Source organism: Acanthisitta chloris, unplaced genomic scaffold (assembly GCF_000695815.1).
Source record: "Acanthisitta chloris isolate BGI_N310 unplaced genomic scaffold, ASM69581v1 scaffold1205, whole genome shotgun sequence".
Lineage (NCBI taxonomy): Eukaryota > Metazoa > Chordata > Aves > Passeriformes > Acanthisittidae > Acanthisitta > Acanthisitta chloris.
Window position 1 is genome coordinate 18,657 of NW_008671851.1, and position 11,268 is coordinate 29,924.

Genomic DNA, 11,268 nt, shown 5'->3' on the forward strand with positions numbered 1-11,268 from the left:
CAAACGTTTGCCAAAAGAATCTACCATGTGTGGAATTCTTGAATTATTTCTTGTTCTATGTAATTGCATTCTTCAATTATTAAAAAAAATTAAATCATGATTTCCCTGTGGCAGATGGTATGAGGCTCTACTAGGGTTTCATATTTCTTTGTGGAAGACAAATTACTTGAAGACTGTCCAGAGATAAACACGGTCAGCCAGTGTGGCTTTAGGCAAATCGATTTTTGCACTGAGTTATCTCTGAAAGATGATTATAAATGTTCAGTGGTTTATTGTTTAGAGAAAGCATAGAAAGTTCTATTGTGTGTCCAAATAGGTATTTTAAAAATGATTCAGAAATTAATTGGATATTCTGATTTGGAGTGTCTTGGTGAAGAGACTTACTTAGGTGACTGTTGTTTTGTGGAGGCCAAAGTGAGGCACAGGAAAACTGTATTTCTTTCAGGAAATAGAATTTTATCCTTTTTCTTCTCTGATATCCTTTTTTTTCTTTATTGCTGGCTGCTAATGCCTTATGGTGTAACATTTTTACAAATGTATGCTTTGTTTTGGTTGTGTTTTATTTGGTCTTTAGTGTCTTAAGTTTACTGTTGCTTGAGCAAGATTTCCAAAGAAAAGATAGCGCAGTTTGGAAGCGCAGTGGTCAAAGAGCAGGCCAGAGATTTCCTTCATGTGGAATTGTACTCTCATTAGATTGGGAGGCTGAGGAAAGATGTTAAAAGACACACCAAAGGGGAAAGTAAGAAGAGCAGCACTGAGGAATCCTAACTCGGATGTTAGGTGCATAGGAGGATGGAACAAAGAAAGCTGCAGTGAGTGGGGAAGAAAGCAATAAAAGAGAATAAAACCCCCTTGATGCCTATGATAAAATGGGTATTATTTAAAACTAGACAAATATCAAAGGAGAAATGTTAGTGAAAGGAATTGACATTGCAGAATGTGAACAGACTGAGCAGATAACATGACAGCCAAATCACCGTGTACTGGCTACTGGTGCATGGAGAAAATGAAGGCAAAAGCCCCCTGGTACCAAACTGTTGGTGAGAAACTTATGATAGCACTGATCAAAATGTTTTCTCTTAGACTAATTCTCCCACAGTTAATTTTTGACCAGCAGATGGTGCACTTGCACAACTAATGCTTTTTCATCTCTTAATGCTTGAAGATAGTGCTAAGAAAGGATCTTTTTGATTCTCTTTGAAAATAGAGGTTGTTCTTATGTCTTCATTCAGTTTTCTTTAGGATTGTCATTATTTGGGGTAAGGAGATGAATACAAGTTGCTGACATTTTGAGCACAGTACAGGAGAAAGGGAATGGTGGGATTAAATTCTCACAGCAATGTATTTGTGAGAAACAAAACAAATGCTTACTTTTTTACAAAAGGCACTCGATAGAAAAGCCTGTGTCATAGATGTTGCATTTAATACAGAAGGGGAAATAGCTGTCAGAATTTGGTAGAGAACCACCATGAACTTAGTGAAAGCGTCATTTATGTGTGTTCTTGCGCCCTCAAAATTAGTAAGAAATACTGCTGTGCTGTAAATCTGTATTCTTCACTATAAAAGTTTACCAATTACGTTTTCTTTTCCACATGGTGATGGTCAATTTTATACTGAGACTCTATATCTGAAGCATGGTGAAGCCTTAATTTTTGCTATTTATATTATTTGAGAAACATTATTTTTATTTGTGGAATCCAGCACCTTGCTGGCATTGTGCCAGAGAGATCATAGGTCTTGTAATATTGTCTTTTTCTAGACCACAGAATGATAAGTTCTGAGGATTTTGAAAGCTGGGGCAAAGTTATACAGCTTGTGTTACATGGAACAGAAAAAGACTCCACAAAAGGAACAAAAACCCCAAACCAAACTGGAACAAATCTATAAATGCAAGCTTTGAAATCTGACAACTACCATCAACGAATCAAAGTTTATCTTTGCCATATTTAGATTATTCTAGAATTTCTTCTAGTAAAGACATTTACCTATTTAAAATGTCTTTATGGTTATTTGACAGCTTTGAATTCAGATTAGGTCTTTAAGGAGATAGCCTGTAAGAGCACATGTTTTGTGCACTCTATAGAGCTTTACAGAAAACAAATTTGAGCTAGCTGAGTGTTTGCTTTCAGTATTACTGTTATATGCATTGCATTTAATTGGAGTGCTTTGTAGGAGAAGGCAATGTAGGTGACTCAAGAAGAAGCATAACCCTTGCATGGACTGACTGGGGCAGAAAAGAACCTTCCTGTGTTCAAAAGAAGTTCCAAAGAATAGTGATTGATTTCGTGTTTATCGTGAGTCATAAAACACATCTACCTGCACTGCTGTTAATGGCATCTGCTATTCAGTAAAGAAAAGCCAAGTTTGGAAGAAGCACGTATAAATGGCATTTTAGGGTAACAGTGGGTTATTTTTGCTAAATTGTAGGTACACCTGTAATGTGATATTTACTTTAGCAACAGATGTACTTGAATTTCCTGCTATATGCCTTGACAGAGTAGCTAACTTGATTTTAAAGCATACCTTGTCAATATATGCAGACTTTGGATTTGAAATGAGTGAAGGATGGCATTTGAGTTGTAGCTAAACCTAAGGCTGCAGGAGAGCAACAGGCATAAGCAAGCCAACAGTTTCTGGGGAGCATCAGTAACAACTTCCTGACCAAAGCTGTCTGCTGGACCTCTTACTCACAAACAAGAAAGGACTTGTTGCAGATGTGAAAGTCGAGGGAGCCTTGGCTGTGATGACCATGAGATGGTGGGATTCAGGATCCTAAGGGGAGGTGTCAAGATGGAAAGCAGAACCACAGCCCTGGCTGTCAGAAGAGCAGACTTTGGCCTCTTCAGTGATATGCTTGGAAGAGTCCCAATAGATAAGGCCCTGGAGGAAGGAAGAGTCCAAGAAAGCTGGTTGGTGTTTCACCTCCCCTAAGATCAAGAGTGGTCCTCCTCCCAGAAGAAAGTCAGGCAAATATACCAGAGGTCTGCATGGATGAGCAAGGAGCTTCCAACAAAGCTAGAAGCACTTTGTGGAGAGCTATAGTAGGTGGCAAAGAGCCACATGAGAAGTTTGTGGGGGATGGTCTCCTATGGGAGGGACCCCGTGTTGAAGCAGGGGAAGAATGTCACAAGCCTTCCTCCTGAGAAGGAAGAAGCAGTAGAGACAATGGGGGATCAGCTGAAAACAACGTTCATTCCCTGTTCCCCTGTGCTGCTTGTGTGGGAGTGGGAAATGGAGGTGGGGGGAATGGGGGTCAGGTAGAGAATTCAGGAGTGAAATTGAGGCAGGCCTACTCTTTGCTGCGTTATAAACTGGATGGTCAGGCCCAGAGAGTGGCATTCAATGGAGTTAAATCCAGCTGGGGACCAGTCACAGGCAGTGTTCCAAGGGCTCAGTATTGTGGCCAGTCCTGCTTTACAACTTCACTGATGATCAGGGTGAGGGGATCGAGTGCATCCTAGTCTGAGCATGACACAAAGTTGGGTGGGAGTGTTGATCTATAGATATGGCCCTTAGTGACGTGGTTTAGTAGTGGCCTTGGCATTGCCAAGTTAATGATTGTTCTCAATGATCTTAAAGGACTTTTCCAACCTAAATGATTCTATGATGTTCTCTCTCTGTGATCTGCTTATAGATGAGATCAATGTGAGCAGTCATTAAGGTGTTTGGTTCTAGTGTGCATTTCCAAAGAATCTACCTGCACATCCCTCAAAAGGGTGCTAAAAAAGCAATGGTTATGTCCTTCAAAATCCTGACAAGTAAAACCAGATCAAATAAGGAGGACTGTGTTTCCTAATCTGTGTGTCTATGGTGCAGTGATTCTGTTTGTGGCATTTTTCTTTCTGTATTTTAGGGACTTTGAAGGTGCAGTGAAAATTGGGCAGTTTTTTTATTCTATTCATTGGTGTGAGAAAGTGGTTGTTCGGAGATAGGACTGAGTTACTAAGCACAAATTTTTCTGTATGTTTCTCGTACTCCTTTTCACTCCATCTTTTAATTAGCTTTTTTTTACTCTTCTTCATTATTCGAGCTCTTGCAGTCAGTCATAAGGGCTTTTTAATCCTACTTGTATAACAGATGTCTTGTTTGCCAGATTAATATTGAAATGAAACCACGAGATAATCACAGGAAAAATTAAACACTGGAAAAGGATTGTGTGTAATAATGTATACATACAGAAATCATGTTCATAAAAATAGAATGCATCACAGTGTTGTCTGATTTTTTGAAGCAAAAAGCAAAAATAGTATCATGTCACTTTTATAAGTACTTTAAAAAAAAGAAATTAATTTAAAAATCCTTGTATTTGGAGCACATTTTGTTCTTACATGCAAAGAGGTAATCGCTTACAACCTTGAGCTTCACTTTTTACCGATTTTCTGAGATCTGTGTTGTTCTTTGTATTTTTGAGAAAACAATGGGTCAGCTCCTTCCAAACTGTGCCAGTGTTAAGATGAGAGCTGATTCTCAAGTGTCCTCTTTTTTCTCCAAATCGTAGTAAAAGCAGATTCAAAGGCTTTTAATAGTAATAAACATTCTTGATAGTAATTTACAGTAAGTTTGAATCGTCTTCAAAATTAGCAAAGATTGCAATAGTGTTGTTCTCTATAAACTGCTGTATACCTTAAAATACTTCTCTAAGGACATACAAGGTAAGAGTAATGTGTGTAGCAATGACCATAGGTGTTAAGGTGTTTCAAGCCTGTTTGCTATCTTAAAGAAAGAAAAATGTTATTTTCTAGCTTCTTTTTCCAGATACTGTACTGTATAGTACAGTTGTCTGTGATGATTGGTATTCTTTAAAGACTTTGCCATCATAAATATGAATAAATTAGAAATAGACTCTTTACACATTCGCTTGAAATTATTATAATATTCTGATAGTATTGTGTTATTCTGAGCAGAATAAATATTTGATATTTTCCTAAAATTGAATAGATTATGACGTCTAAATGTATTTGTATTTGTAAGAAACTACCAGCTATACCTCGTGTTCAGGTAATATGTGTACTGGTGTTCTAACAATGGTAACATAACCTGCTAAAATACACTTTAATTTTGAGAAGTATTGTTATGTATTGACCTGTTAGACTGCTCTTTTACAGTACACTTTTTGAGTGGGCATTGCTGTTGTTAAGTCTAAAGCCACTTATATGTCTTTTGGAAAAGTTAGAATCAATGTTTTATTTAAAATTTAATGTAAACATTTTACTTAATATTTTGGAATATTAAAAAAAGAAACCTCTGTGAGGTGAAGTAACATCTTTAGTAATACTTTGTAGTAATTACTTCTAACAATTCAGGCATAAATTGATTTATTGTTTTAAGTTCCAGGAATGTAGGGGGTGAAATGAATCAATGTGATTTTAGTGTTTCACTGGTTTCAGCAAACGTTTTCTTTTGATCTAAGCATACTTGTGAAAATAGTCTTAGGGAAAAGGAAATAGCTTATGTATCTTGAGTGTAGAAGTTGCAGATTGTTTATTTGGTATGTTTGGTAATTTGAAGCAAGCTATTTGTCCTAGGATAGATCTCCATGGGAGGATTTGGTTATGTTTCAGGACAAACCAATAGCAGCTTGCTTGGTTACTGGTTGTGGCTTGACTTAATAGAATGAGAAAAGATGTATTAAATTTTCATTGCTTCTTGTTTTAGCCTGTATTCTTACTTTCCCAGCTGCCCCACTATTGAATGTCATCATGTTTCTTAGTCTTAATCGGCTGCATCAGGGGTGCAATTTGCCGTCAATTCATTCCCCTATGATTCCCAGATTACCAGAACTGTAGAGGGTTCAGTGAAGGGTGTGCAGAGCAGCTCATGGTTAAGGGTGTGCTGAGGGGCAGTCTTCCTAATAAAACTTGTCTGAATTGAGTTTTTAATAGTTTCGATTATATTTTTTGCTTTTCTGACTGCTTGAACACCAGCTAATGTCTTCCCCGAAGGTGCTAATAATTGCTGTTATAATGAACTCTAATCTTTTTCTCTTCAGTTTTGTAGCTTTGATCTTGGTTATACTGTCTATTACATGCTGTATTACCTGAAATTAGAGTTGCACTTTGTGTTTGAATCTGAAATAAAACAAAAACTACATGCATTGCTTTCTGAATAACTTTTAATATCCAAATTTTATAGACAATAATGTAAGGAAACAGCTTAAATCCCATGAAATCAATAAATTTCTTCTGTGGTGTATTGCTTTTGCGGTATATCATTGTGATTAGAAATACATCTGAAGTGATGCAATCATTTTAGTTTTTACACTTTTCAGAGACATGAGAAGTTTATGCATGTAAAATAAATTTTAAAATCATCTTTCATATGATTTGGTATTACTATGTAAGTAATAAAAAAGCATAGATAGGCCCAGTGAAATTTAGTAGCTTCCAGCTCTCAACTCATCAAAGATGTTGTCTGCAGCTGTTATTTCAATTATGTATGGTGTTTCAATCCATGGTCGATTTCAGGTATTAACTGTAAACCAGATATGAACTTCCTTGTGCTTTTGCTTTGAACATCTCAGGTTTATAACCTGACCTAAAACTTACTAAGGTCAAGTGAATTTTTCTTTGAGTAACTTCAGCTTTTTCCTAAAGTACTTACAAATTTTTATGAACAGTCTTTTGAAGGGCTAGATTAGGTGCATATCCTTTTGACTGAGACTATTAGATAAAATTACACTGCTTTCTAAATTCACTAATATATTTATTATGTGTCTTTTTTAGGGTGTTGATGAATGGAACATTGCCCATCTTAATACAATATTGGATGTTGTAGAAGAAGAGTGTGGAATTTCTATTGAGGGTGTAAATACACCATATCTGTATTTTGGCATGTGGAAAACAACATTTGCATGGCACGTTGAAGACATGGATCTCTACAGTATTAATTATATCCATTTCGGGGAGCCAAAGTCATGGCAAGTTTAAATTTTTATTAAAGATGATATCTTTTTCAGCTGACGAAGCCAAACAGTTGATTCACAATGGTAAAGTTTACTGAAAAGCTAAGATAGTAGTTTTGTGAGGTTTTTTTAAGCTCAGAATGCTATGAAATATGTGAGATTGGTGATGTAAAGAACATCACAGCAGTGCATTCTTTGATTTTAAAGGAAAAGGTAGATAAGTACATAAGGCTTATTTGAGTTCAACAGAAAAATATTTGAAAGATTCTATATGAGAAGCTTAATGGTTTGGGTACTTCAAGACTACTTGAGAATCTTCCAAAAACTCTTTGATATCAGTTTATTTGGTTCAGTTGCCCTTTGGGACTACTTAACATGTTTTTTATTAAACACGCATTTAATTGCTTCTTTGAATCAGAGTAATATTCTCTACTGTTAACTGAGTAAGGACCAGCAGGAGGTAAGATTCAGTGTTAAAAGTTACTTCCAGGTTGCCTAAAATTTATAGCATTAGCAACATTATTGTTATGTCTTGATTGCCATGACTAGATTCTGGTTCTGTGGATTTAACGGTGTAGAAAGTGTATCACCACCTTTTCACCTTCCTTAATGAAGTGGAAAAATGAGGATAGTTACACGGTAGGGGTTGTGGAAGTCTTTAAGGCATGATTTCATGTCAGGTTTTTCAGAATTTTGAATCCCAGTAGCAGAGGAAATAGTAATGGAGTTCTGAGTATGGTGGGATAAAAATGCTGGTGTTCTGCTATTAGTATTAGACAAAATTGCAGACAGAAAAGGTGAAGGGGGAAAAGCATACTCAGATTGATGCTAACACTGTATGATTTAAGAACAAGTATGGCAATAAAACGAATGGGTTAAAGAGACCGAGCTAGGCCCTTGCAGGGTCTTCTGGGTAGGATTAATAGGACCTATGATGTGATCAAGAGCTGGCAGAAGCTAGTCAAAATCTGGCCAGGGGACGCAGAGTTTGACATGACTGGAAGCGTCTTGGGTACCTTTGCACAGGTTTTGCATACCATTGCCAGAACTGATGTGTTTCCCAGTTAGGCTGTATGTCTAGGAAGCAGAACAAAGAAAGCTACAGTGAAGTCCAAACCTTTAGTGCAAGAAATGGGAATAATGTATAAAACTTCCATAGGAGGTGGGGAAACATTTATGCTTAAGTAGGAAGAGGTGAGGATTCGTCACACTTCTTGCTGAAAATTGTTAGAAAAGTTAGAAATAAGAATATTCTGTGTCACAGAGATGAATGCAATCAAATATAGATTTGGATTGTAAGAAGGTAACTAAAACAATATAGTGGTTTGTCAGGAGCCTGAAAGGGTTACTGTGCTTGAACCTGAGCAATCTTTTATAATTAGAATGTTCTCTGTGAACTGAGAGAACTTTGCTGAGGAATTAGGAGAAAAGGAGAAGTTTGATTATTTGTTTTTGATTTTTGGTTTTTGATTTTCCCCTGTGGAAGAGAATTTTGTTTCTTTAGGTGTTTAGATAAAATAGGAAAACTAGTGTTGCTTGCAAAAGGGACATGTGATTCTGAGCCCGGTGTCTGGAGTTAGATAGCAGCATTTTGATATAATGCAAAGGTTGCAAATTGTCTGTTATCAGCTATAAAATTGATGAATTTGGTTAATTTTGAAAAAAACCCCTGTTGTTTAGTTGTAACAACATTTTATGGGCTTGTGGCTTTGGAATTTTAAGAATACCAATCTGAAGTTAAAATCATCAGCTGTTGTTACCCTGTCAATGTATAACATGGATTTCAGAGAAGTAGTTTGGTTAACTGTTTACCATCACGCTGAATTTGCTTGCAGCTGATAGTGTGATGTGCATTACCTGTGCATGTACCTGGCTTAGGAAGAATGGAACTCCAATTGCTTCACATTCTGTTTCTTATCACTGAGATGAGACTGATTGAGTGAATGTAAGAGGCTGCTGGTCTGATGACCATCTTGGTTGGCTCGGTAGTTTTTGCACAGTAAAGCAATGATTTGTTGGTTTTGATGTGATTCTTTAAAGTACACTGAGAAATAGTGTAGAAGCATTAATCTTAAAAACATATGTAAAAATGTTCAGAATCACAAGTTAATGGCTTTGATTTAATATTTATTACTTCTTTGTGGTTATCTTATTGCCGGAACCCTTGATTTGCTGAACTAGTATGTATTTCAGAAGGTCTTTTTGAATGATACTCAACAGATGTATGTATTGTGTTTTTCTGTGCTTGTAGTATGACTAGCTATCAACAGTGATTCTTCAGCTTGTATCTGTCTTTTCATAATATTTAACAAGTATGTCTTACTGAGCTAATAAAATGTAGTTAGCATCAACATTTCCCTTTTTGCCTGTTCATGGCTTTTTGTCTGTTTCTTTGCTTGTTACCCAAGAAACACTCCCTTTGTCTCTTAGTGATTGACCATTTAATGACCATGACATTTGCTTTAAAGAGCACTGGACTTGGCCTTAAGATATGAGAAATCAAACAAATGGTAGTGGCTCTTTGGTGATGTAGCTAAAAGAAAGCTGGGAACAAGATGATGTATATTTTTATGAAAGCTTTTAACTGCTCAAATTCTTACGTAAGCTAGCTGTTGAGCCTAAGAGTGAACACCTTTCTTCTCTGTCTTGGTCATCTAAGTTTGGGAGTTTTTTGTTTAATGTACAGTAGACCAAGAATCCAGCAAGAATCATGTCACTATAATTTGGCTGCTATGTGCACATGTATTAAGCTCAGTTTTCTAAGAAAGTGCATTAGGAACCAGCCCTGCAGTGTTCTGAGAGTGACTTTGGGACTCTAAATGTGCGACAGTATAAAGGTGGTCTGCCTCCATTCCTTAGCCCTTGTCTTAGCTGTGGGCAAAGACCAATGACAACAGTGGGAAGAAATAAAGGCTTAGGGAGTAGATGTTACCACAGACCCAAATGAAGGCTATGATGAAAACCACAAACTTGCACTGAATGTATTTTTTAGCTTTGTCATTTTAGATTAGCTAAATAAGTAGCAGTAGTCCAGTTAAATAATGGCCTGTCTTGTCTTTACAGGCTTATTGAGAACTCAGTTATTCAGGGTTTTTTTTTTGGTAATATTTACAAGTATTTACATGTTTATGTGTGCAAATGGAGCATGGGGGTGCCTATTACTACTAAATTGTAGTATCGTGTACTTTTGAAGGAAAAATGTTTTAGGAAGAGCCAAGTAAAACAAAGTATATAGCTTGTGCTTTTTGTTAGGCATAGACATTACTTGCTCATGTTTTACTTTATGGAGTTGTGTATTTAATGGCATACAATACGGGATATAATGTTACACATAGCATTTGTCTCCACTGGAGTGTGAAAGATGGCAAACACAGTTTAGATTAGTGTAGGTGCACTGATGTGTGTGTAATATGGAGTGGAGAACAGTCACATACACTTTGGAAGAAGTACAAATGGAGGGAAACACACTGCAGTTTTGTAAGACAGTGAAATTCTAGTTGAAATGGCAAACCTTGAGCATAGTCAAGCTGAAAGGTCTCTGTTTAATACCATTTGGAGTGGGTTGTTGGTAGGCATGTGTTTTGCTACAGTTCGGCTTGCAGAGGACTGACTTCTGTGGTGGTCTTCTTTCTATGCAGCTGCTTCAGTTGTAATAGAGTAAAAGTGTAAAATTGTCTTGTGTGTGCGAGAGCTTGTGGTAGAGGGATGTTTATTTCTGGTGTGAAATGAGGGCACTAGGTCCTTCACTTGTTTTTCTCAGTTGTCACAGGAGATGAATGAAATGTGTTCACAGTGTAGTAAAAGAAAAAATCTTTATGTTGATTTAGTTTAACCATGTAGATTTGGACTATGTTGTACAGCTGAGTATAAGTTTTCTCCTTTTTGAGCCATGTTTTTATAGAGAAGAATCAATCCAATGCTGTTGCAACATTACATTGAAACCAAAGCCTATTATGTCAGATATTAGAGCAGTTAAAGTCAATAATACATCCTAATTAAAACATACAGTGTATCTATGAAGTGCAGTAAATGTCTTAATAACAAAAGCAGAAATAAACCAGCTTTTGGCTAGTTTTCTCATTTCTGGCTGCAATAAACATTAAAAGTAAGATGAGGTTTATTCTGGTTTCTTTGTATTGTTAGTCAGTTGTTGCAGATACCATATGAAATTATTGTAAAATTAATTTATTGTAAGAACAGAGAGATTGCAAGATACATACAACTCTTTAAATTAAAGAAAGTCTATTTATTGAAGTATTTTAAACTCTAATTGTAATGATTTTACAGGGGCAAGTAACCCTCTTATTTCGCTGCATTTGCTATAAGAAAAATTATAGATGTTTAATGCTCATATTTTTCTGTTGAAC

At 36.4% G+C, this 11,268-nt stretch overlaps 1 protein-coding gene across 1 annotated transcript in view; it reads left to right on the forward strand.

Moving 5' to 3' along the window:
- Positions 1–11,268, forward strand: part of LOC103801809 (lysine-specific demethylase 4C-like) — a 38,271-nt gene that overhangs the window by 11,826 nt on the left and 15,177 nt on the right. The window contains exon 4 of the mRNA XM_009074240.1: positions 6,723–6,916. Coding sequence (XP_009072488.1) covers positions 6,723–6,916 — 194 coding nt within the window. The remainder of the gene's footprint in view (positions 1–6,722; positions 6,917–11,268) is intronic.